Source organism: Penicillium digitatum, chromosome 1 (genome assembly GCF_016767815.1).
Source record: "Penicillium digitatum chromosome 1, complete sequence".
NCBI lineage: Eukaryota > Fungi > Ascomycota > Eurotiomycetes > Eurotiales > Aspergillaceae > Penicillium > Penicillium digitatum.
Window position 1 is genome coordinate 5529307 of NC_089384.1, and position 26220 is coordinate 5555526.

The window sequence follows — 26220 nt, forward strand, 5'->3', positions numbered from 1 at the left end:
ATCTACGATCCCTGACGCGATGTGACTATCTCTGCTCCTGCCTCCGTTGAACTTTGAGAAGTGGCGGCTCCGACTAGCACTATTCCGCTTTGGGACTAGCGCAGCCTCGCCAAATCTGCGCTAGCGTCGGCTGAAGCAGAAACCCACACAAACCCATCTCGACATATTTCACTTTGCTTCACGACAACTCCGACAACTGCCGCCCTTGACCAGTTCAAGCACAGTCAAGATGACCAACAACAGACTGCAATACGTGAGTTCTACGAGAAAGCTCTGACTGGGAAAATATTGATCTGACTCTCTTCGATTTTCAGCGCCGCCGGAACCCGTACGTTTCAAAATTCCCTCAAATACCATTCCCTCGCACCACCATGATCTATTCGATGATTCTAGTAGTGGAATGGCTATCACCTTTTCGAACGAACTATTGACGATTTTTTTTTGCTTCCAATAGGTACAACACGCGGTCCAACAAGGTTCGCATCATCAAGACCCCCGGCGGTGAGCTCCGTTACCTTCACCTGAAGAAGAAGGGTACTGCTCCCAAGTGCGGTGACTGCGGCTCCAAGCTCCCCGGTGTGAGTATTCCCCCGTGGTTTTTTTTCCAACGGTCGTATGGGATATGTGCGATTGCGTGTGGGCCAGCCGAGCGACTTCGAAAAAAATTCTGTCTGGATGGACGGATGTACGAACGAATGGCCAACCGAAACGCTACAATCTTCATATGACCGTCTTGCCGAATCTCTGGAGCTTGATCGTCTAACAATTTTCTTTGTACAGATCCCTGCCCTCCGTCCCCGCGAGTACTCTCAGATCTCGCGCCCCAAGAAGAATGTCAGCCGTGCCTACGGTGGCTCTCGCTGCGCTGGCTGTGTCAAGGACCGCATTGTTCGTGCTTTCCTGATTGAGGAGCAGAAGATCGTCAAGAAGGTTCTCAAGGAGTCCCAGCAGAAGGCCGCCAAGCGCTAAGCGTGCTTTTTGTCGGTGTTGTCCTTTTGCGGTGGAGCGAACGCTACGGGAAAAACGGCTGGGAATGGTTCTCTTAAAATCTTAAAGATGAACAGGAACAGCTAGCACGCGAGTCCAAAAAAGGGCTCGTGGCTAAGCAAATGAATCAATTTCATTTATCTTCATGAGAGATCCCCCTGACATGTCGAATCAAGTTGTCTGAAATTATCTCCGTCGTGACTTGAATCTGCTTCCCGGATGGAAACCTCGTACATATTGTGTCTGTCCTGGCCAACAATCCTGGCACCCAATCTCTAGGTCTGATGACGCATTTGGGTAAGTATGTGGTGGGAGGGGGGAGGGGGGGAGGGGAATATCTTTCAGGTCAACAACATGTCTTGTTGATCTGCGCCAGGTATAGACGCCCTCAGGCTCGGACGAAACGTAGTCGTTCCCTGGTAAAACAATGTCGTTCTCTCCAGGGTTGTGTTGGTCGCCGTAGCCGAGTATTGTTCGTGTAGGCTCTAGGGCTGAAGTACACTTAGGGTGCCGATCTCATCATTGTATGCACAGTCTCTGCGGGATCAAGACCCCACATGGTCCAGTCAATTGATCTAGGCCTTGTTTTTGCAGATGTGAATAGAACATGTGCTCAAGTCAGGTCTACTCACAGTATGTTGCGCTCGGTATACCCCCCCCATGTGGATATTTTCCTGCAATAGAACAATAAGCCATGTAGCCGTGGGTCTGTGTGGTGTCTCAGGCTTTCTCACGGCCCTTGTTGCATCAATGTAGGTAACTATAACCAACTAGTGAAATAGCAACACACGTTGTGTGCTGAGCACAGCCTCTCATTTGATAGAATTCCAGCTCTAAATTTTTTCTTCTTCTCGAAATCCATGAGTGATATAGCAAATTCAAGGCTTTATGTGATGCAGACCCTCTTTTGTTGAGAAGGAAAATGCATTCCCAACTTGGCGCATTCTCTGGCATTCAGAGAAGAACACGCTATCTCCATTAACGTTGTCTCTGGTTTTTTTCACCCTATCTTGGAAACTCAAAAGAATCAGAGCTTTGGTGTTCACTACCGAAAGCTCATCGTCAAGCCTTAAGGCAGCGTAAGCTCCTGATCGGGGGGAGGGAATGGTCTGGCACTCAAAATGGTAAAAGATGTGGAACTACAAGAGTTCGTTTTTATGTATAACTTTTTAAAATTAAGAAAACAGTACTCCTATCCACGTTTCCACCGTCCACAGAAGTAAGGAAATGAATACCGTAGGCAAGCTCTATAGCGCCAATCGTAAGTTAAGTGCTTCTGGGTTAGTTCGTCGAGATGTGGTGAGTAAGATAGTGATCATCTTCGCCAAGCAGCTGCGCCTCGTAACGTCGGAAGCTAGCTGAAAAGGGAGATCTATGTCTCCGTAATATTGACAACTATTATAGACCAGCATAAAGTGTCAAGGTCATTGTGGGGGGCGGTGGGGGTTGCCCGCGAGGTTTGGCTTTTCAACGGATTGAGACTCCGATCAGTCATGTGTTAGGGTTAGAGTTAAATGACGTTGCTTGTTGGCAAGGTAGAAATATCTCATCTACATTTTGAGGATTTTTTTTTGGCTTCAACGTGTTACTGGCGAAAAAAAATACTCCGATACCTAATAACATGGAACGAGGATCGGAGTGAATCTACGGAGCGCGGGGATCTAAATCAAAAGGAACTGTTTTGGTAGTACCTTTTCGGAAATTCAGGGGGAGAAAGTTTTAAGAAGGTCTAGTGGCATAATCATTCTTGATGGTTAATATCTTGAACTGCTATTTCAGGCAGGAGCTTCAGCCTGCAGGTTCTTGGTGCCTTGACCTCCTCGAGGCTGCAGATGAGATTGGGCAAAGATACACTGAATTTATGGCCAACTGATGGCCATAACCATCCTTTCTAAGTAACCAGGAAGGATCTTCACTTCACTTTAAGGTTTGAACAAAAGAAAAAAAATATCGCCTTATGCTCGGACGATTTCATAGTTGCTATCGGTCAACTTACAACATGAGCTAGCATGTGACGAAACAATCGATCTCCTCCCTAAAGGAGATTTAGTATCTCTGTACCACCCTATTCTTCAACTAGCTCCTACATATAGAGTGAAAGAAGCCGCTCAAGGTGTACCAATGAAGAGTGATCCGTCTACTTCCATGCGTTATTTTACCAAGTACAGACCGCAGTCAAGTACGTGGCTGCTGCAATTCGTTCAATTCCCGGTGCCTCGAAGGAGCCAATGGAGACTGTGTCTGGCCCAGATTCGTATGTCTTTTCTTTCCCTCTTTTACCGTGAAAAAGCAAAAACATAGTGAGGAATTTTCGCCGCCTCCATGATGAGTCCCGGGGATACGGATGACAACAGACAATGGGATCGGCCCAAAAAGCGGTCAGGCGATTGTTCTGTGTCGCATTGCTCCCTAAAGCCATCCACCCCGAGGGTTAGCGCCCGTCAAAGAGAGCTCGAGCGTATGCAGAATTGACAGCTGTCGAACCGGGCCGTCCCATCCCACAAACGCTCAACGGGCGAGGTTTGTGCAGTTTCGACCAAGAGAGAAGTCGGAATCCCAAAAATTTTCTTTAAAAGGTTTCTGGGACATATATCGAACATCCCAAAATTATAGGCTTTCCAAAGGCCCTCAACATAACTTATATTGCAAAGAGAAAATCCCCGGTTCGCACCGGAATGCGTCTGCAAATCCGGATTCCAACAGACTGGACAGCCTATCGGCTACTGTGTACATACATTTCAAGTGACATTTCCGTACCCGCATCGATCGATGTTATGCAGATCAAAAATGAAGAGATCCACATAGTATGTACCCCTTTCTCCCGTTTTCAGTTTGTTCGTCTGAGATAGTTGATAGATCGAAAGCGATCTAGGATGAGCCCGGGCTGGGCTTGCTTTCATAATTAGATACCTATAACGTGATTGGTTGGCAGTCCGATTGAACAGTGGGGCTGTGCCTGACGGTGCTTAGTCTTGCCATTGAGACTATTGATACTGGCTGCCTTTACCCTGCATGGAAGACCTCTCCACAAAGATCAGGGAGAAGATCTCTTTTGACAACAGGCAAGACGGGAATACACGTGACATAGATATGTACCTCAAAAGGAAAATCGAAGGCCCCTCCCCCCCCCCAAAAAGAAGGAACGAGAAAGAGAAAGAAGACCAAGGTATGGAGGACAGTGTATAGTGGGATGAGGATAAAAGCTCCCGAGTGACATTGCCTCCATCATAACCCCTCTCACTGGCTGGTTGGCTTCATCGCTAGTCTAGTTCAGATTCACCGCAAAAGCTCAGCTTCAACAAAAGGGGCTAGAAAGTCACCATAGGATTCGATTAGCAACCTTGGAATCGTGCGGGACGCACATCCGCCGGTTGGACGACCAGCTCCACCTTCAACATGTACTAGTAACAACGAACATCGACTGAATGTCTGAGTCATTAGTTGACCTGCAGACTGTCACGAGAGGATCTCATACCCTGTTTGGTTTAGTGAAGGGTCCAAGCGGACATAAAAAAAAAATTGGCGCTGAGGACATTAGTGTATTCACTAAGTAGGCGGCTGTATGTGACTCCATGTAGCAAGCTGCCCTAACCCGGGAGTGAGGGTTAAATTTCAGTCAAAAATTTGAAACCCATTCTAGAGTAGAACTCTTTCGCTTCACCTCTATTCACTTTCAAAAGAATTTGAATAGGTTTACCCAACATGTCATGACAATAAATCATTATCGGCACGGCCCGTGGGCGGGGGGCTTCGAAACTGAACGTTAGCTGACACATTCAGCCGCGCTGGGAACGGCATTGCAGGTGCCACTTGTGCAACAGTACAAAGGTACATACTGTCTAATGTGGGTGTCTCTTTGCCTACAGCTCAAAATATAGTGTGCGGTACGTTCTATGAATGCAAGTTGCTTGGACCCTAGTGGTATCTTTCCCGGTGGTGGATATACCTGTATACTCCGTACATAGAGAACGGTGTGATACCTGCAAATCTGTTAAAAAAGGTCCAAGTATCCATAAAATCTATCAGATCCATCTAAATTCATAAGATTTCATAGAAGACATAGTATGCTCGCTAATGTCGCTTATATCATTGGTGTTGTTGCGAATCTCCCTTTCACATAAGCCCATCATAACCATGACACTGCACTATGAACCTTCTTAATTGACGTGCCGATACGTGCCCTTGTGATGAACATTGTGTGGCATAAGAGGAGAAAATTGATAATGCAAGGTAGCATGTCGTCCCCTCATCATAAAAAATTTCACTGGAGCACAATTGAGCCTATGTAATGTCGGTGGTCTTATCACGTTTCATGTGCTTGAGAACATAGTCTGGGGGAAAAAGAGGTCTGTGTCCTCCTCCGAGAATATGGACAACAGGAGAAGTGGGGACTGGCATGGAGGAAAAATAATCAGGAGAAAAGTAAGATGCAGTTGCTGATGTTACCAATGCTGCCAAGAATGTCCGCGTCACCTCAGCACCCCGGCCGACTGCATCAGTCAGTAGAGTGATATAGCGGGGTGTTGGTGGGGTTGCTCAGCGGGCTCACTAAAGACAAAACTCGGGTGTCAAGAGAGACCAAAGAAGACTAGCAAGAAGAGAGCGGCAAATCCGCTCTCTTGCACTTCGTAAGACGTCAAATCTTTTGTAATATTCCCAGATTCATTCTATGGAAGTATGCATGTGGTTTGGTCTCTTCACATGTTTTCCCTTAACTATGGTTGGAGGCTATTCCTGTCACTTGAGACATCGCTGTCTAAGCACATGAAGCATTGTCAGCAACACAGCATGTGGTCCATGCTACGGACAAGATCAATCCTGATGTATTGACACGGAGGAATCTATGTTCATCCGATACAGAAATCTAGTGGCTTAGTAGTAGTGGTGTGGATATTTCCAAAAAAAAAATTTTTTTTTTTGGCACTGTTCATGCCCAAAATTACCAACGAGGCACACCTGTGATGAACTAGAGACAAATGGGATTCGGAAGAAGCGAGGCCACACGATATACATACCTAAGTCCAAGCGTCTCATTGAAGGTCCATTGACGAAGATGACAGAGAATGCTTGACATCTTAGCCTTTGTGATAGATCTCGATTAGACCCTGCGGGTTTGAAGATCATAAACACTACGGCAAATTTATGGTACACTTGAAAAAGGAAATTTGCGTTGCTCATGACAGAAGGACTGAAAAACAGAGAAAAAAAGCAAAGAATGTAGACAGGGGGAAAACAAAAGCAGATAGATCTCCTTCGCCATGAGGTTAACTCCGTGAAACGCCCGCCAAATACACTCTGAATTCAAATAGCAAATAAATAGCCACTTCAAAAAAACGCCTTGCCTCTAGTGTGCTCAATTCTCCACCAATAGCCCGAAATTTGGGAAGGAAAAAAAAACAGTATGCACGTCGTGTTCTCTGCGGTTTTTCATCGCTGTATCTTGTGTTCTCCCCTCCATCTCGCCTCCCCTTCCTTTGTTATGGCCTAAATTCCTTTTTTGAAGTCCCACGCTGATGATCGACCGGCAACCTCGAGTGGGTCGTGGATCCTGTTGGGGCCGGACTCTGGAGCATACCAATCATGGTCATGGCCCACGCCATATGCCGGGCCTGGTTCCGCAGTGTCAGTGAAGACCGTATTGTTGCCTAGTATCATGGGGGTGCATCCGACAACGGGGCCCATGGGGTGCTGCATCAATCTTTGCATCGCAGGAAGGCTCGTGGGACCGCATTCATGTCCGAGACGATGGTTCATGCCCATCATTTGCTGCTGATGATATGCTTCAGTGCGCTCGCTGTAGGAGATGTTCATGCTGCGTGATTTGATGACTTTGGTGGCGTGGACCCCCTTGGAATCCGACTGCTGACGTGTGGGCCCACGATGGCCTGGGTTCGTTCCTTTCTTTTGGTGCTGGAGTTTGCGGTAGCGGGTAGTTGATTGAATGCCACCGCTGTGGATGGCTTCCGGTGTCAGCTTCCAGAAGTTCACAGCTTTTTTGCCCGGTCCAACTTCTTCTTTCACTGCCTCGAACCCCTAGACTTAAGGTTAGTATTGATATCAAATATAGCAGACGTTGTCTCAAAGGTATATTGCATGTCACTGAAAGGAGAGTTATGAAAGGTGAGCGTTACCGCGTTCATTGAGAGATTATGGCGGATACTGTTCTGCCATCCCTTTGCATTCGGGTCTCCTCCCTTGTCTGTGTTCGCTTCAAACCAGGAGTAAATGCTTTGGAGTTGAAGCTTGTTTCCCGGGGCATCTTTCAAGGCCTGGTAGATGAGAACGGAATAGGGAGGGTGACCGGGACGCTCCTCTTTATTGTCGCCAGTATTTGACCGTGGTGAGAGACGGTCCGCCATCTGAGCCGTCATTGCTGGACTCGACGCAGTGAGCGAATGCGGAGAGTGGTAGGAGGAGACTTCAGAAAGTGGCGACTGCGGGGAGTCTGGGGGGGGCCGAAGCGGCTCCAACTGCGTGTAGTTGTATGGCTGATCCTTGAAGGCATGGAAGGCCTGCAAAATTGGCCAATCTGATTGACCCTCTCCGGCCTGGGGGGCCAATACCTCCGAGGATGTGCCAGTCATGATGGAGCTGGCATGAGAGCTGTAGACATCAATATATTCATCTGCATCTCTGATGAGCTCCTGAGGCAACGGGCCCAAACCATATGGCTCACCATCAGCAACACGAGGAAAGCCGTAACCATCATAATGGCGAGGAGGTGTGGGAGCTAGCTGAGATCTCCATCTCGCCCAGTCAGGTATACTGAACTGAGATGGTGCTTCTGGTTGCAAGAGGAGATCAGGCTTGGAATCCTCTTCTGAGAGCTGCACCCTGTCAAAATGATGCGAGTGGAATGAGAAATCCATGTTTGGGCAAGGCGAAGTATGGCTGTGGGGGCTACTTGATGCGTTGGATGATAGAAGAGTAGAAAGGCAAATAGAAGGGAAGCCTGAAAGTTTGGACAGAAATGTGAGAAGGCAAATGTAAAGCCTGAGAGAGGCAGATGGAGAAGGGGAGTGAGAGGGAATTAAAAGAAGAATAAGAAGGGAAAGAGAATTGACAAGAGTGCAGCCTCAGCAGCCTCAAAGGAGGTATGTGTTCAATGTAGATTAGGAGCTGTATAATTCCCAGATCCCATGCCAACACATCAGATTCTTTCTCTGCAAATAACCTCATCGACATCATCTAAACAAAAGACGGTAAAGGATTTTGGTTTTTTTTTTTTTTTCGTGTATTATCGAAAGGTCTTCTCCGTATTTCGGAAAACGCCTTAGATGCCCAAGTCGTGCAACGGAGATTCATAGTACAGACTATGGCCAATGACCGGGAAGTCAATGTGGCTGGACCCGGTGCTACATGCTACATGCTACATACTACATGCTACATGCGACTAGAACGAATGGACTAGGTCTCCTAGAGCCAGAAGGGGATGGTCAAATGGTCAAATGGGAACCTGCAGGACAGAAGTCGCCATTCATCTACACCGGCTTTATTCCGGGCCTTCTGGAAGTTCACTGCAAGCTGGTACCGTATTCTTCCTTTTTCATCTAGTTCAATTGTTTCCTTTTTTTTTCAGAGCCTGCATCCAACCAGCCGGAAGTTAGGAATACATCCTGCTCCTGCAAGCCGCGATAGTGTCACCCAAAGGACACCCAAATTTCTTCATATTGCGAGTACCCTGGTAACAGAAATTTGTTTTTTTTTTTCAAAAAAAAAAAACTGACAGTTGGTGTCAATACACTAGTCTTGGCCAAGGTGAGTGGAAAGATTTCGGTTCCCCCCCCCCTAAATGGTTGGAGAGGGGAAGGGTCGGGGAAAGGTGACGAGGTCGTCAAATTTGAGAAGCGGGTGATGGGTCAAGCTTCTGATATCTCCAGATGTCAAATTCGGCTTATTCTGCGAAAATCTTGGGGGATATGTTTCCAGTCCAATCAATCCAGGGTTGGTCTGAATCTCTGGGTATCAAGTTCCTGGAAAATACACCCCCGAGCATCTCCCTGCATACACTATCAGAATCCAATCTCTCCATCCTGATCTGACGCCCATGTGGAAAACGTTGGTTGCGCATGTGTTACTTCCGGTAATAGATCTGAGACAACCGGTTAATATCATCTTTGGAAACCCCAAAATGAAAAGCGACTTACTCGTTTGAACTGGAAATGAAGTTGAAGGATTCCCTTAAAAGAATGACGTCAGGTGAGAAACAGGAGATCCTTTGATGGCACGGCATACCTTGTCAAATGTACTCTTGAAACCCCGTTCTCGTTTCGCACTATAATCCCATTCTTTGTCGACAATTCGAAAAGCAAGGTCTTCGTATGGAGGTCCAGCCATGAACCGAATGAGACAGGTGTCTTCCTCACCCGCTTCAGCCGAGGACTCGCCCCGCTTCCGACCATTCTCACGCTCAATTCGATAAGTCGGAGCTTTGGTTTTGTCAATCAAGTCGGGGTAGAAGATGTTGAATTTGTAGCCTTGTACAACCTTGGGTGGCGGGTTGTCATGGTCGTAATGGGTTTGATTGTACTTATTCCATTCGTAACCCATTTGGACTCGGTTGAAGTACCGTGGCTTTCGAGGCCGATGCTTACCGGCCCATTGAGGTTGTGAGCTCGTGCTCACGGCCTCTTCACCCGTAAAAATTTCCTCATTCTCGCTGACACCCTTGGCGAGTTCCCTTTCATATAGCGCTTTGGTCGCTTGCGAGAAGTCTTCGTTCGGGATGGACGAGAACCGCGTGGACAAAGAGGCCGCAGGGGCGTTGGTAGATGTCGGAGTGGACACTACCACGGAGGACTTCTCTGCAGCTCGGTGCCGTAGTGGGACAAAACCCATACGCATAATTTTCTGGCGTTCGCGAGCCTGTGCGATTGATTAGCATGTGGATTGGGATAAGTGAGGGGAAACCCAAGAACCTACCACTTGGCTCAAGAATGCGGTTTCATCCATGATCTCCAAGCCTTTGTCCTCCGGGAGAACCTGGAGCATTGGATCTGGATCCAGGCCTTCAAACTCGGCATGATTTGTTGTATCAACTGCAGAGACAACCGGAGCAAGAGGCGCTAATTTTTCCCGAAGTGATTCAGCTTCCTGTCTTTGCTGTCTCCTCAAGTCGCGAACACGCTCCTCAATAATAGCTTGATAGACATTTTTCAGACTTGCCCTGGCCTTCCACACCGTCAGACTGCGTAGCAGCTCTTCCCAGTAATCTGTATCGATCGGCTCATTCGAGTTCAACTTCCGTTTCACTTGTACTTCGAGATTTTGAAGCTGTTCGTAGGACTTCGGGCTTAGTAATTTGTTGATGTCAGCAGCCACGGAATTGAGTGCGCGACCCTCGGGTGTAACGGTCTTTTGACGATCTCGGCAGATGACTTTCATAGTCTGTAGGATGGACAGTGGTTAACAGGGGTGTCCAATAAACAGCAGAGTGGGGGAAAGTTACCTGCCAGAATTCACGATTCTTCGCGTTTGTCTCAAGTTTAACAAATGTGTCAATATCCTTCTCCAAGTCCTGTAGTTGGGTCTGCGATAATCCCTCAAACACCCCATCCGGGTCCACGACATCCAAATCGGAGTCTGCTATCTCATCATCCAGGGGATCACGCGTAGGATCGATAATACGGAGAGTAACAGTAAGCCAGTCGATAGGTTTTGCGCGCCCTTCCTTGACTCGAATCTCTGCCTTCTTTTTGGCCTGCTTCAGCACGAACATATCCTCCTGCGCGACCCACTCGCGCTCTTGCTGGTCTTCCTGGATCAAGTTGAGTCGGACTTGATCGCGCATGTTGCGAGACTGCTGTGAAGGACCTGATCTCTCAAGGTTCCATCTGCGATCTGAGTCTTGTCGGTTGCGCCATTCTCCATCGTCCCGACGAGGATGTTTCTGTGGCTGACGCCACGAGGACGGCGATCGCGACCTGCTGCGCTTCGAGTCTGATCGGTCAGGAAATCGTGCAGACATGGTAGAAACTGCAAGGATAAAATAAAGAGTAAGGATTAAAGTGTATGCAAGCCAAACGTACGTGATTTTGGGTGTCAAAAGCGAAGTTAGAAGTTCGGGAGATCTGCGGGAAAGTCAAGCGGGCGGCAACCCTTCCCTATGGCCCAGGCAGCTCAAGACAACTTCGGAACTTCACAACTCCGCACTGTAAATCAACAAATTGATCAAGCCATGCCCTCGAAATGGCAGCGTCTTCACTTGTCCCAGCTGCTGGGACTACCTCCTTTGCTCTTTCAGTATATCTGGACCCGAGAAGGCTATGAGATTCACATAACAGACCTCACCTACATTTGGTCAGAGCGGCTGCCCCGTAAAGCTATCACCAAGAGAGCAGAGGAAATTGCCACAACAATTGACCCTGGAGAGGACCCAGAACAACTCGATGTGCTCCTGGAGAAAATTGGAGAAGCTTTACAAAAGGGTAATGAAAGCGCACTTCTAAGTGATGGAACACAACCCGACTCCCTTGAAATTACGACAACAACCAAGCTCCCCTCCCCGTTGAAGCCTCTCATGTGGTCTTTGAAATTATCAAAGGAACCCCTCTCATCATTGACCACTATTATATTGCTTCCGTTGCTGAAGGAGGAAGCGGAGTGGGATTCCCGTCAAGGTTTGCTCTTGAGCCAAATCAAACAGAAAGACTACGTACTTGGCAAGTTGTTTGACAAACTGGAAATACTGGGCGTCGATCTAGGGTCTGTGTTTCCTAGTGCTGCAGGGTCGCGGACGTCTCACAAAGCTATTACGCGGTCTGAGGCGGGTAAACATGTCAAAGGCATTGCGCCGTTCGAGGAACAAACCTGGCTTGCTGAGACAGGAGTATCACATAAGGCGGGATTGGCCACCAACTTACTGCAAGAAATCTCAGAATCCGGTGATTCTCATGATTTAGGTACCTTTGCCCAAGCACAAGGTGAATGGTGGCATCGACTTAAGAGGTTCTCTGAAACTAGCACCAGAGAAGCCTCTCCCATCAAAAAGGAAAGTCCCAGCGACGAAAATCGAAAAAAGCCGATGGAAAACCAGCATATCAACGAAGGAGGGGATTCAACGGCAAGCAGTGATGTCGATGAGTTTCAGGTACGCTACAACTATTCCCTAATCACAAGTTATGAGTATAGCTTAACCTTGCTGATAAAGCGACAAAAAACCCCTCCTAGACTAGACTTTCAACATCAAAAAGGCAAAATCTCACCCCCCAAGCAAAAGGACAGAAAGAAAAGTCTGGTTCCGCCAGTGTTGCCTTCAGAGGAAGACGAAGCCACCGCATCAGACTCAGACTCCGAGCCAGAACCAGCACCGCACCAAAGACGTATTCCCAGCGTTTCAAGGTCGCCAGAGCCTGCCGCACCGCAGCCAAAAGCCCGAGAGGTGCCGGAAATACTAAAGGGTGGACTGGGTAAAATTGGCAGCAAAAGAAAGGAAGAGACAGAGCATCCGCCCTCGCCATCTCTCTCTCCCTCATTAGCCCTTCCTCCTCCGGCGCAAGTTCGAGAGGCACTGAAAAGGCCAAAGGGCGGATTGGGCATGATAGGCGGCAAGAAAAAGCAAGCAATAGAGCCCTCGCCTTCGCCATCGCCTTCTCCTCCAGCACAAACCAGTGACTCTACAGAATCCCAGGAACCTACAAAGTCACTAGAAGAAGAAATTATAAGTAATAATCATCTTCTCCCCATATCGTCAACACAGGTACCAGCAGCCAAAGCTAAGCGTCCTGGGAAACTTGGCATGATAGGCGGCAAGGCTAAAGCCAAAGCCTCCGAACCAGCCCGAGACAAGTCTCCGCTACCTACATCTGAAACGGTGGCCATAATACCCGAAAAGGCTATACTTGCTAAACCGAAGGCTGATGTAAAAGCTACTAAAAAAGGGGAGTCTACATTGCCCACGTCAGCAGCGAAGAAGGTTCCTTCCGCTCCACCTGCTGAGCCGGAGACTGAAGACCAGCGGGCTGATCGGAAGCGCGAGGAACTGAAAAGGTCGCTCGAGGCCAAGGGCAAAGCTCCTGCGAAGAAGAAGAGAAGGTTCTAGACGGAAGGGAGTAGAGGTTTTCTGTTTCCAGAATGTGTTCAAGTTCTTTGCCAAGCGGTCTGACGGAAAAATGCTACGTGCGTGTGTTTGACACAATCTATCTACGTAGTATCTGACAAGGGAGAGATGCACTTGAAGACTGTACATCACACGCATGTGCTCAAATCCATAGATCCATTCATGAAAGCATCGCGATTGGGGAATCAAATAAAAGAAGAATACAAGAAAGTGAAGTGAAGACGTAAAAGTAAGACACGCGCTAGTAATGGTACACTTAAAGCGCCGCGCAAGACTCAAGCTCAGCCCCTCGAAGGGGGACCCGCGCGAGCCGAGGCAACACTTTCCTTCTCTTGCTCATTCGGGGTAACAAGCCGCACCCTCTTAGGTGACATGGCGCCGGGCGAAACCGGCGCCGGAGAGGAAGTATTATTTGTCGAAGTAACCGGGCCAGCCCCACTGCCACCAGTGGCAGCGGCAATGCCAGCAACGCCCAGCATGCCGCGGACTTTCTCGACAGCCTTACTTTCACTTTTAGTCCAGGGATCCCGCTTTACGAGCCCGGCACCGGCTGACCGACTAGCAGATTCGCGACGCTTGGACTCCGCCTGCAGGGCTTGGCGGTTTAGTTCACGACGTGGGCCAGGCCCGCAGTCATGCGAGCAACCGGCGGTAGCACAGCCGCCTTCACTGGATGAGATGTCGCCGAGCCAGGTTGTGATGCAGGCTAGATGGCCGCCATGGCCGCAGCCTTGGCACCAGGTCCAAAGGGCGGAGCCTTTGAGCCGAGGTACAGTGAAGAGCTCGAAAGTCTCGATCTCCGACGCTGGGAGGGGTTCAGTGGGAGCTGAGGAATGTGCGGAATGGTTGGAAGTGGTGTCGGAGTTTGGGTCGGGACTCGTGAGGGTTGATGAAGTGGTTGGTGGATTTTGCTGCCCTGGAACCCATTCTGAGGGTGGATCAAGGCTCATGCAGATAGAGCATGGTGCTTGAGGTGTGCTGCAGCGATAACAGCGGCTGTTATCTTGCGTGGGATTTTCAAACGGTCGTTGACACACGTAGCAGTAGACGTTGATGAAGGAATCTGTTTGAGCGTACTCGTAGACGGCAGGGTATGTTGATACACAAAATAGGCGGAGCTCTGCTGCTTCCAGATCCATAGAGTGCCGAATCAGATGCTCATTGTAAGTTTTGAAGACCGTTTCGCATTCCTCATGTGGGAGAATTTGTTTGCAGTCCCGGAAAAGAATGTGCAGCTTATGGAGAAGATGAGCTGCAGCCTGGATATCGACCAAGCTGCTGCTGCTGTGATAATATCGGACCGATTCTTTTAGAATCGCTTCAATACCCCACGGGTTCAAGTCTGTTCCGTCTGGCGTGAGTGGGATCTGGACTCGCGAGATACCGCCCATTGTTGAATAAGGCAGAGTGCCAAGGCAGGGGGTTTCATCTGGTGGGAGAGGTTGCTGCTGTTTTTCAAGTGGAGTTGATTCTGTGATCAACGGGGGAGGGCTTGACGGGCGCTCCAGATGAAGTCGATCAGTCTTTAGGACGACTTGATCCAAGAGCTCATCTTCAGATTCCTCTCGCGTAGAAGCGAGAGTCGACCCTCTTCTCAGTGCTGAGGCAGATTGTCCAGCATCCAGAGATTTAAATGCCTCAAGTTGGCCAGCGGACGAGTACGACGCACCAATAGACTTGGAGGGGTGCGAACTATCGGTGGATGTAGAGAACATGGGGAAACTCTCCGAAGAATCATGCCGACCATGGCGGTCGGTACGAGGAGGCCGGTAATATTCCATTGGCGATTCAAGAGTCAATGGTTTCTTGGGAAATTGCTTGTAGTCACGGATCGCTGCACGTTTATCCTCCAGCTTTTGGTCATAGTCATCCTCGGAATTTGCCTGAGGGAATTCTGAGTGACCACGACGGCGCCAATCTGCTTTACCGGCAATTGCTCGAGGCGCAGACCGTTGCTCTATATCCAAGTCTTCTTGTACCGGATCCCATTGATATTTCGAGGAATGAGCATCATCGATCGATGGCACTCGTCCACGCGGCAGGGAGATACGGTCCGATGTCCCCCAACCATTATGATCACTCAAGACTGATGGCGGGAGAGGGTCAAGGCCGATCGGCCCATCACTCAGCGAGGGGATTTGGGAATCAGTGCTCGACCACGAGTCCTTCGGGGAATCGGGCAATGGTCGCGCAAGAGGGGTGGTCATGTTCGACGAGCTCTCAGCCTCGGGAACCGCCTCCATGACCCCCTTGAACAGCCGACTTTTGACTCTGTCCTGTCGACTATCATCTGGTCGTGGCCTATCCTTGGATGACCTGTCTTTCTGCCCACCTTTTGCTGGATAATCTCTAGCTCTACGTTGAAGTTCTTGGAGAATGGCGAATTTGACAATTCTCCAAGTCTGAGCCAATCTGGCCAGGGAGACCTCATCTGCACATTTAGCGTTATGGTCCAGTGACTCAATCAAAGAGTTCAAGACGTCTGTCTGTGTTCTATGTTCACTGTGCTCATCCATCAAGGGTGTATAGTGGCTTGCCAAATACCGAAATACTGCTGGGTCATTTGTGGCGCCCGCAATACTTGTAATAATTCCCACCTGACTAGGCATCGGGGTTGCGAGTTTGGCTAGTGCTTGTTCTAAAGGAAGCACAGGTATGAAATCCACCACTCCGGGTGGAGTACTGCCCATGGACTTAGATGGCCGAGTCGCAGCCAATTTCGTATGCTGATTCCGAAGGGAAGTGGCCAAAACGGCTTCATCAAATATTTCATCTGCAGGGCTTTGGCTTAGCGATCTTTCGCCAGTGCTATCTTCGTCTTCCTCGGGCCCTAGAAATTCGGCGGCATTGACTCCCAGAGGACGTCGCCTGGGCCGTTGTTGACTAAACGCAACAAACTCGCCACTAGGACTCCAGGCCACGGAGCACATCGGACGACGACTGGCCACCGTTGGCGCAAACCGAACGTCGGTCTGAGTAAAGGCCCCGGCCTCGCCGACCGTCCACAAAAGATCCTTAGAGCGCCAGAGAAGATCCGATGTGGGTGAGTCGTACCGATCAAACTCGCGGAATGGAAGATGTGGGCGACGGAGATCCCAAAGGTGAACACGTGGGTCTTCCTTGTCGTAGGACGTGACAACTTGAGACGATTGCCATTCTCCCGAGCCAGGAGATTCACCAACCCAAGAAGGAGGCCTCCATCGCACATTTGTGACCGCCTGGGGCGTCCGGAACTGGAATGCAGGTTTCTGCCGTCGCTCGGCAGATGAAGAAAAGTCCCAGACCTTTACCTGGCGATCCGTGCCACCACTGACAATATGCTTTCCGTCGGGGTGCCAGTCGACTGCGAAGCATGGACGATCGTGAGCGGCGATTTTCATCAGTGGGGCGTTGACCTTTCGATAATCCCACATCTGGATGGCGCCGCTGTCTGAAGCAGTTGCAAAGATTACTCCATCGTTAGGAGACCACCGGACGTCTCGGATGGCATCGCTGTTGCCCTGATACGAATGTTTGCTGCCGCATGTGGGAGATCCTCGATTTGCAGAGGCGGATCGTAGATCCCACATCCGAATGGTGCCGTCTTGACTGCCAGACAGGAGCCAAGAAGGAAGATGAGGATTAAAGGCAAGCCTATGCACCTGGCGGTTATGACCCTGGAAACGACATAATTGGAGACCGGGCCGCTGTAGGTCATAAACCACAATCCGACCATTCGCGACTGCAGTTGCAATTATCCGGTCATGATTCCCATGTGACCATTTTACATCCTTCACATTCAATTGATCCTTGTGTGGCATTGAAACACCCGCATCGTGGTGGGTAGATGCATAGCTAATGACTGCATTGCGAATGTTGAATTCCTCCGATGAGCGGTCTGGCGAGACCTGGATGGTCTTGAGAATCTCCTTGCCTGCGATAACCGCATGTGTCCGCTCAGGTGAGATGTCCAAAGCCGTGATTGCAATGCCTGTTTTGTGGGTCACAGTCTGCGGTTCTCCTGGTCTTTACAGAAAAATTCGATTAGATGACTGAAGATTCAATTGGCTCAGATGCAATTCCCCGATCACGCTAGCCCCGATGACCAAATGGCGGGGTGGTCACTGCACCAGTGGGAAAACAAATATGGAAACAGAGCAAACCATGGAAGTAGGGGGATTAGAGCGGTGTGAGAAAGCTGCAACACTTACAGTGATTTTGATCTGATCGATCGGGGGCCATTCACACGACTGCTTTGGGGACTATGTGGTCTCGAGCCCAAGAAGAAAGGTTGGGCGAATCTAGCGAGGGCATTGGCAGCGCGATTTGAGTACTTCTGTGGCGGAGGGGGAGGAGGGGGAGGAACCGGAGATTGCGAACCTGAGAGGTCCGACATCTTTTACAGCCAGGTCTCCATTATGGCACACACGACCACCGAATTGGAGGGAGAGAGAGGCGGAGAGTTGGAGGTCGTCGAAAGGCAAGCGGTGAGGGAAAGATCCCTGAGGCACCGACGATCCATGCCTTGCTGTTGTTATCTAAGGAGATTGGACACCCAACGTAGTTATCGGTACAACACAACATCATTTGTAATGTTGATATTCCTTACATATAGGGCACTAGTTACAACATAGGTAGCTGTGTTCTAGGATTTTAATTTCGGAATTTTTGGTTTGTTCTTCAACCCTTTACCTCTTGCAAGCCATCGGGCCTGAAAACACATTAGGAGCGGTCTAGAAGCCAACACATGAGAGGGATCAGATTGGAATGTGATTTTAACGAAGGGCTTTCTCCGAAGTGAACATGTCCAAAGACCAAAATACCTAGTAGGTACTATCTGTAATACCAGAATGCAATTCTGATTTGTCTTACCTTAACCGGGGCTTCGGGATGGACACAAAACACATGGAGAAGATATCCAAGGACATTCTTCGATCATTCACTTACAGACTGTGCGATTATGTACAGATACATGGAGTACTAACGACTGCGAGTACCATGATCAGTGGCCAATTAATTGAACTGCGCCCCTTCGAGTGCCACCGAAAATGACCCAAGACGCCAAGAAGAGGCAAAAATTTGAGACATTCAGCTAATCATACACATCAACGAGAAGTCCAGACAACCAATCCAAGCTGAAGGTCACACATCACGGGAAAAAGAGAGAGATTTTCGATTTCATTGCCATTGTGACTGAACTCAGATGATCCTGTTAACATTCCTTTCAGTTTGGGTTAAATTTGCCTTGGCAACTTGGTGAAGTCATTATATGTGTGGATTTGTTCTCGATCTGTCGATCAACGATCTTTTTCTTGCCCCCTGTTTTTTTTCTTTCAGGACGATTTGAACTTTGACCATTTTCGCCTTTAACTAGATTAATCACTTCGTATCAGGGCCTATCTGAACATTCTCGGAGGCAAAAAAAGTCCTAAAAGAGAACTTGGAGAAAGAAGATGTATGTTGTATGTTGTATATAAAAGAGACCTCGGAAGCTTGAGAGGACTGATGCTTGTGGATCCCTTATATTTAGCGCTGCAGGAACTTGCAATCTACACCGTCATTCCAGTGTGATTTTTATATATTTCTATATTCCCTTTCTTTTTTTTACCTCCTTTCTGGTTATCTATCTCTTGGGTTTACATTCAGCCTTGTCCGTTCAAATCCAAAAATTTTCAAGAAGAAAAGACAGAAAGTAGAGGCGAAAACAAAAACAAAAACATTCAGGGAAAAAAAACCATAATATTAAGACAAGCTATTGTATAAATTTTTTTTCGTCTTTTTTCTATGCTTTCTATTTCCAAATCTCCATAATTCAACTCTCTTAGCTTTTCCACGTGGGACTGGTTTCTCCGCTATCCTTGGAAACTTCCTCATTCCTCGCGTCGATCTTTCGTCGTCCTGTCCTTTCCGATCCGAACCCGGACTCCCTTTCTAACACTACTGTCATGGACTTGGTTTGAAACACACACACTCATTTCTGGGATATTCAGTGGGTTATGGATCCCCATGCAGCCCTTGAGCTGCTGGAATACTTACGCACCTTTTACCCAATCTTCCTTCTTATTCTCTTTGTTGTGGCCTTCGTGGCCAATACTACCATCGCTGCCAGGAAAGCCAGCAAGCATGAATCTCAAAATTTCGGACCCGGAGGGCGACCACTCCCTCAGCGAACTCGAAGAGTGCCCGCCTACCAATCCCAGTTCTCGCGGAACGTCAAACGAGTTTTCAATTTGCTCTCCGTGGCCATTCTCCTGACCTTTCTTGCGGATGCAACTATCTACATCATACATGTAATGGCAGCAAGGTCAGAGAACTGGTGGCGTGGACAGTCTTTTGTGGTATGTTTGATTCGGATGGTTTGGTATTTCTCGACAGCCGTTGACACTTGCCACAGATTTATGTCGTCGGCTCATTCTTCGTTTACGCAGTGCTGCTCATGGCAATGCTAGACACATCTCCCTCGCCTACTCTCGCCCAATTCGTCTGTTGGTCGGTCGCCATCCCCATTGAATTGGTTATCGTTAGCACCTCCCTCTCAATCTATACGTCGGTTCACCACGAGCCAGTGGTTGGAGACCCAGAAGGGGGTCGGGTCCGCAGAAGCATTACGTTTTGGGAATCCCTGGAGGTAGGATCGAACTGTGTACGCATCCTTCTTTTGTTTGCACTGGTTCTTCTCTACGCCTGTCAATCGTTCAGCATGAAGAGCCACGGGAAGACAAGCCAACGGAGGAATGAAGCGACAGAAACCACGGGACTTTTGGATTCCGCTGGCGCAGAAAATGGCAATGGAAATGAACATGGGAACGGAACTACCAATTGTCATTCGTATGGCTCGACAAACGGAGCTCCTCTCCCCGAAACTTCAAAACCCACCGATCCATGGGTGCGTCCGACGACCATTCCTTCCACTAGCTGGTGGGAGTACTTGAGCGGGTACTCGCTATTTTTTCCATACCTGTGGCCTTCCAAATCCCGCCGCCTGCAACTAGTGGTCACATTCTGTTTTGGGCTTCTCATTTGCCAACGAGCCGTGAACGTCTTAGTACCTTACCAAATAGGAGTCATCACAGGTGCTCTTACCAAAGATGACGGCGAGGACTTCCAAGTGCCATGGCTTCAAATTTGCCTATATGTGGTGTACCGATGGTTACAGGGCAGTCAGGGATTGCTCAGTTCTCTGCGCTCTAGCCTCTGGATTCCTGTGAGCCAGTATTCTTACATGGAGCTCTCTACCGCCGCTTTTGAACACGTCCATGGTCTGAGTTTAGACTTCCATCTCGGAAAAAAGACCGGCGAAGTCCTGTCCGCTCTGAGCAAGGGCAGCTCAATCAATACTTTCCTTGAGCAGGTCACCTTTCAGGTGGTGCCAATGCTTGTCGATCTTGTGATTGCGGTTGTGTTCTTTCTGGTTGCGTTCGATGTCTACTATGCTCTAGCCGTCGGGATCTCCACCTTTGGTTATCTCTATGTCACCATTCGCATGGCCCAGTGGAGAGCAGAGATCAGAAGACAGATGGTCAATGCCTCGCGACAAGAAGATGCCGTAAAGTAAGTCAGAACGAGACTATTCATCATTTACTCGAGACATATGTAGGACTGACTTCTGCTCCTTCTAGGAATGACTCCATGGTCTCATATGAGACCGTGAAATATTTCAACGCCGAACAGTACGAATTCAACCGGTACCGGGGCGCCGTGTGTGACTTCCAGAAGGCTGAATATCACGTGTTGTTCTCTCTAACACTGCTGAACACCTGTCAAAACACCGTGTTTATGATGGGCTTATTGGTAATGTGCTTTATTTGTGCATACCAAGTTGCTACTGGTCAGCGCCCTGTGGGAAAGTTCGTGTCTCTACTAGCCTACATGGTCCAACTCCAGGGTCCGCTCAATTTCTTTGGCACCTTTTATCGATCTATCCAATCCGCATTAATCAATGCCGAACGCCTGCTAGAATTGTTTCGTGAGCAGCCAACTGTGGTGGATAGCCTTCATGCGACTCCGTTGATTAAGTGCAATGGTGACATCAAGTTCGAGGATGTGGAGTTTGCTTACGATGCGCGCAAGCCCGCGTTGAACGGCCTTACCTTCCACTGCCAGCCCGGAACTACCACTGCCTTGGTTGGTGAGTCTGGCGGAGGTAAGTCCACTATCTTCCGCCTCTTGTTCAGGTTTTACAACTCCGAGAACGGGCGGATCTGCATCGACGGGCATGATGTACAGGATATCACAATCGATTCACTCCGCCAGCACATTGGCGTGGTGCCTCAGGATACTGTACTTTTCAACGAGACTTTGATGTACAACTTGAAATACGCCAACCAGGACGCTTCCGATGAAGATGTTTACGAAGCTTGCCGCGCCGCCAGCATTCACGACAAGATTCTTGCTTTCCCCGATGGCTACAACACCAAGGTCGGAGAACGTGGCTTACGGCTTAGCGGAGGCGAGAAGCAACGCGTAGCTATCGCTCGTACCATCATTAAGAACCCGCGCATTATCCTTTTAGATGAGGCAACCGCGGCTCTAGACACCGATACCGAGGAGCATATCCAAAGGGCGCTCTCTACTCTTTCACAGGGTCGCACCATGCTGGTCATCGCTCATCGTCTCAGCACCATCACTACCGCAGATCGCATCTTGGTCTTGTCAGAGGGCCAAGTGGCCGAAAGCGGCACGCATGAAGAGCTTCTGGCTATGAAGGGTCGCTATGCCAGCATGTGGCGTAAGCAGATACGCGCTCAAAAGGCTGCAGCAGAAGCTCAGGTACTTCAAGATCGGGCCGAGCGAATCCGCACTGCAACCACCAGCGACGACAGCTCCAGTCAATCAGATGAAGACCACAAGGTTGTCGGTCGCCGAAACAACTAAATCAATAATGCCTGAACCACTAAACTAGGGACAGGGAATTCCTTTTGTTTAATTTTCAACATGTGCATACGCTTTTTCATATCCTTACAAGGAAAAGTACCCATAGGCAGCAATGATCGGAGGCAGCAAGAGATCAAGTTTGATCTTTCATCTCGAGGGGTGGCGGCGTCTCTTCTTGCTTTTTTCACATTTTTCGGTGCGTTCGTTCTTCCAATAATTTTTTTTTCTTCACGTCGGCGTTTTTGGTCTACGACGCGTACGATGTTACCGTCTCTCCTTTTGTTCTTGTTTCAAATGAATCCAGGCGCAGATGGCCAGGACTGGGACTCCTGCAAAATCAAAATAGATTAATTGCTAGGCTCAATATTAATATAAGAAGAATTGAAACAACGTGGATCGTACCTAGCAGTTGACTGCTTGCAGTTCTATCTGACAGACTAGGGCTTTCAACTCAAGTCCATCCTCGGCACAAAGCCACTAATGGTTTTTATAGAATGTCCATCCGTGTTTTCTACATCCTTACTACATGTTAGTGCATGATGTGTTTGAACTCACGCAGAGGCACGCAAGTAGACGTTGATATGCACTTGTAGGCCCAGGTCTCGGGGCTGCTCTCTTCGCCAAGACCCGGGGCCAGAAAGCTTTGCTTCACGTGATGCTCACCACCATCCGAGCCACTACATCATCAGGAGGCTCCATAAAACAAAACAAACCTCAACCAGCCGCTTTATCGAACATCTTGCATCAATGCATTCACCATCGCCGCAACTCTTGCGCGTTTTGCGCACCTCTCTGGTCAATACCCGTTGCACCTCAAACTTGACTCGATTCTGCCAGATCCCATTAGCAACCGCAACACCATGCGTCGTCTCAAATCCTAGCACCGAAATGCCCTCAACACGCCGGAACTACAGCTCCCCTATCCGACCAGCCCGTATGATTCCTCGGGCGCACGCACACAAACCAGCCAGCCGTGACCGCGGCCCAGAGTCTAAAGAAGACACTCAGACCAACTTTGATTCGTTGAACGTGCTGGGCAACATCCCGGCGCCATCAACGGCTATTGACGCATGTCTCGATTCTGGGTTCCATCTTAACAATGGCGTCAAGCTTACAAACGGCGATGGGCTGTTGCTGGTCGGTGGTGAGGCATTTGCGTGGCGGCCGTGGAAGGCTATAGAGGGCGCAGAGAGCGATCTTGTCGCTAAGGATGCTATGCTCAATTCCAAAGGGCAGTTTGAGCTAGATGAATCGGTCTGGGGGTTGTTAAACCTTGTCTGGCCAAAGCCTGGTATGTTGGTTCTTCTTTCTTTCTTTTTTTGGTACCGGATATGTGCGCTCGTCTACGGATATAATATGTTTGAACTTGACCGTAAAATTGCACTTCGATTCGCTAACAGTTTCACCACAGATATGCTCATTCTTGGTCTTGGTGGCTCGACATTTCCGCTCTCACCTGAAACTAAGCGTCACATCAACTCGCTGGGCATTCGGGTGGACATTCTTGATACTCGTAATGCGGCCGCGCAGTTCAATCTGCTTGCTACAGAGCGCGGTGTTACTGAGATTGCCGCTGCCATGATTCCCATTGGGTGGAAGGCTAGACCTCTTTAAGGCAACTAGGGTTTGTCTCCAGAATGACATGTATTATTGTAGATGGCTTGATTACATCTGGCTTAAGCTGATTCAAAAAATGAAGCAATTCTTCTCCTTATATTCCTCGGTTACACCAAAGGGCAGATGTAGTTCTTACATGTTGCATCGTTACAAGTTACCCAACCTCTAGGGTCGTGATGCAGGAACGTGACGTCGGGTATCATGTGAGCCCTGTTATCGTATCCTTATCTCCTCACCTCCGCCTCCCAGGGATCGGGGTCCACGTGAGTCAACATAACCTTCCAAGGGAAGGTCGCAATCGAAGTTCTCGACCTCCTCAACCTGTCTTCGCTCTTTTCCAGTTTTGTTTTAATATTAGAAATGGCGCGGGAAGAGTCCCTCCTACCTCCGCGGCTGTCCGATGACGGCTTGTCGATTCGAAATGAAGAAGAGGACTACGCTCTTCTAACCGGCGAGCGAACGGCCCCTCAAAACAAGCGACGAGTCTGGCCTTCCTGGCGGGAAATTGGAGTGTTTTCCTGGGCCCTTGTTGCAACAATTCTGGTAATTGTGCTGGCCGTGATCTACCCACGCAAGTCGGCAGAGCCTCACGACCACTACGCGTCAAACACAACCTGGGGTCCTGGAGGCAAGCCGACGGGCAAGCGGAACATGATATTCATGGTGTCTGACGGCATGGGACCTACGAGTCTCTCGCTGACTCGAGGCTTTCGGCAATACACGGATGATCTGCCATTCGAAGACGTTCTGGTCTTGGATAAGCATTACATCGGAACCTCGCGAACACGGTCAAGCTCTAGCTTGGTGACAGACTCCGCGGCTGGAGCGACGGCCTTTTCGTGCGGCCGCAAGAGCTACAACTCTGCCATTTCAGTGCTTCCCGACCACTCGCCTTGTGGGACTGTGCTCGAGGCGGCTGCGTTGGCGGGTTATAAGACAGGCCTGGTTGTGACCACCCGCCTGACGGATGCGACCCCAGCATGCTTTGCTGCGCATGCCAATTTGCGGAACTACGAAGATCTGATCGCCGCCCAAGAAGTTGGAGAACACCCTCTCGGTCGGGTGGTAGACCTTCTGCTTGGCGGTGGGCGGTGCCATTTCTTGCCCAACTCACAGGATGGCAGCTGTCGTGGTGATGATCATGATTTGATCAAGGTCGCTGCCCAGAATGGGTTTGGTTATATCAATGACCGTGCGGGCTTCGATAGCCTCCAGGGCGGCGATAATGCCACTTTACCACTGCTAGGTCTCTTTGCTAGCGGGGACATCCCGTTCGAAATTGATCGACGCACTCAAAACGAGACCTATCCCTCTCTGGAGGAGATGACTCGCACGGCCTTGAAGGCCTTGAGCAAGGCCACCGAGGACAGCGAGCATGGGTTCTTTGTCATGATCGAGGGCTCTCGCATCGACCATGCTGGTCATGGTAATGACCCTGCCGCTCAGGTTCACGAAGTACTAGCATACGATAGGGCCTTTGCTGCCGCGCTCGAGTTCCTAGAGAATGACTCCACTCCTGGTGTGATTGTGAGCACATCTGACCACGAGACTGGCGGTCTTTCCGCAGCACGGCAGTTGCACAAGACCTACCCTGAGTACTTGTGGCTTCCGAGTGTTCTGGACAAGGCAAGCCACTCTGCCGAATACCTTGCCGCTCGGCTAGAAGAATATCTTTCTGGGCCAGGCAAGGACGCCAAGGATCCGGCTAAACAGTCTTGGGTCCGGCAAAGTCTTAAGGATGGGCTTGCTATTGATGATGCTACAGACCATGAAGTAGATGCCCTGCTCCACCCGGCCCCCAACGTCACCCCGTCATACGTGTTTGCGGACATGATCAGTCGCCGCGCCCAGGTTGGCTGGAGCACTCATGGACATTCTGGTAAGAAAGTCTCGACTAGTGAATGACAGTATGCTAATTTTGTTATAGCTGTCGACGTCAATATCTACGCGTCTTCTACCAAAGACGCTTGGCCATTGGTTGGCAACCAGGAAAACACCGACGTGGGAGACTTCCTTGCTGACTATCTTGATCTCAATGTCGACAAGGTCACGAAGTTGCTGCAGGACACCAAGTCTGGAACCTCGCCATCATATGACTGGATGGGTGATCCCCTTGGCTTGAACTTCCATACCGAGGGATTAGACACTTACCATGGAGACTTCAGGAAGCGATCTATCGATGAGTGTGGATGTGGGGCTGCCCACTAAATGACAGCCACAACTGGACACTTTTTCTATTTTGTTGAATTTCTGTATGAGTCGGCTCTATGAATATTTCGGGGTTTATCATCATTGAATATATGCAATTCAGATGTTTCATTTCCTCGACCATCCGCCTACAGCTGACCCTATTTTTGCTAGAAACAAAAGTTCATATCTTTTCGGGGCTAATCCCCCCCGCTTCAGTGCTGCCCAACACATCGTCTTCAATAGATATACATGTGAGTTCAACATCAATCGCTTTTATCTCCATATCCACATTGTAACGAAAAGACTGTTCGTCATCACAATCCCTTCGCGTTACAATCGGGGCAACTCTGCACTAAATCCATCGTCTGGTGCACAATGTTACTCTCCGAAAACACACCCAGATTTTTCATATCCGAATGACGGGCAGTTGGTATCATGGTGATTGTGTATGGGTGGCAGGTGGGACAATCAGGGTCAAACGGCAAATCGTAGTTTTTGAGCTGGTCTGGGTCGTT

The 26220-nt window shown here is 49.2% G+C and overlaps 8 protein-coding genes across 8 annotated transcripts; 5 read left to right on the top strand and 3 right to left on the bottom strand.

Annotated features, from left to right (window-relative positions):
- Window positions 1-229: 229 nt before the first annotated feature.
- Window positions 230-969, top strand: Pdw03_4242 (60S ribosomal protein eL34; the record flags this gene model as incomplete). Its single annotated transcript, XM_014675870.1, has 4 exons — window positions 230-253; window positions 315-328; window positions 455-578; window positions 781-969. The coding sequence occupies 4 exons, from the start codon at window positions 230-232 to the stop codon at window positions 967-969; spliced, it is 351 nt and encodes a 116-aa protein (XP_014531356.1).
- Window positions 970-6471: 5502 nt separating this feature from the next.
- Window positions 6472-7856, bottom strand: Pdw03_4243 (Winged helix-turn-helix transcription repressor DNA-binding; the record flags this gene model as incomplete). The annotated part of the gene is made up of 2 exons (XM_014675869.1): window positions 6472-7020; window positions 7119-7856. The coding sequence occupies 2 exons, from the start codon at window positions 7854-7856 to the stop codon at window positions 6472-6474; spliced, it is 1287 nt and encodes a 428-aa protein (XP_014531355.1).
- Window positions 7857-9061: 1205 nt separating this feature from the next.
- Pdw03_4244 (Cactin, central region) lies at window positions 9062-10954 on the bottom strand (the record flags this gene model as incomplete). Its single annotated transcript, XM_014675868.2, has 5 exons — window positions 9062-9079; window positions 9135-9167; window positions 9223-9852; window positions 9910-10374; window positions 10436-10954. 5 exons carry the CDS (start codon window positions 10952-10954, stop codon window positions 9062-9064), a joined length of 1665 nt encoding a protein of 554 aa, XP_014531354.2.
- A 138-nt stretch (window positions 10955-11092) lies between these two features.
- Pdw03_4245 (DNA double-strand break repair and VJ recombination XRCC4, N-terminal) lies at window positions 11093-13027 on the top strand (the record flags this gene model as incomplete). Its single annotated transcript, XM_066100693.1, has 2 exons — window positions 11093-12076; window positions 12137-13027. 2 exons carry the CDS (start codon window positions 11093-11095, stop codon window positions 13025-13027), a joined length of 1875 nt encoding a protein of 624 aa, XP_065956093.1.
- A 299-nt stretch (window positions 13028-13326) lies between these two features.
- On the bottom strand, window positions 13327-17420 carry Pdw03_4246 (WD repeat protein; the record flags this gene model as incomplete). The annotated part of the gene is made up of 2 exons (XM_066100694.1): window positions 13327-17050; window positions 17236-17420. The coding sequence occupies 2 exons, from the start codon at window positions 17418-17420 to the stop codon at window positions 13327-13329; spliced, it is 3909 nt and encodes a 1302-aa protein (XP_065956094.1).
- A 1600-nt stretch (window positions 17421-19020) lies between these two features.
- Window positions 19021-21898, top strand: Pdw03_4247 (Vacuolar ABC heavy metal transporter (Hmt1), putative; the record flags this gene model as incomplete). The annotated part of the gene is made up of 3 exons (XM_014675865.1): window positions 19021-19362; window positions 19419-20575; window positions 20644-21898. 3 exons carry the CDS (start codon window positions 19021-19023, stop codon window positions 21896-21898), a joined length of 2754 nt encoding a protein of 917 aa, XP_014531351.1.
- Window positions 21899-22645: 747 nt separating this feature from the next.
- Pdw03_4248 (NADH dehydrogenase) lies at window positions 22646-23512 on the top strand (the record flags this gene model as incomplete). Its single annotated transcript, XM_066100695.1, has 2 exons — window positions 22646-23189; window positions 23310-23512. 2 exons carry the CDS (start codon window positions 22646-22648, stop codon window positions 23510-23512), a joined length of 747 nt encoding a protein of 248 aa, XP_065956095.1.
- Window positions 23513-23875: 363 nt separating this feature from the next.
- Window positions 23876-25723, top strand: Pdw03_4249 (Alkaline phosphatase; the record flags this gene model as incomplete). Its single annotated transcript, XM_014675863.1, has 2 exons — window positions 23876-25394; window positions 25443-25723. 2 exons carry the CDS (start codon window positions 23876-23878, stop codon window positions 25721-25723), a joined length of 1800 nt encoding a protein of 599 aa, XP_014531349.1.
- Window positions 25724-26220: the final 497 nt, after the last annotated feature.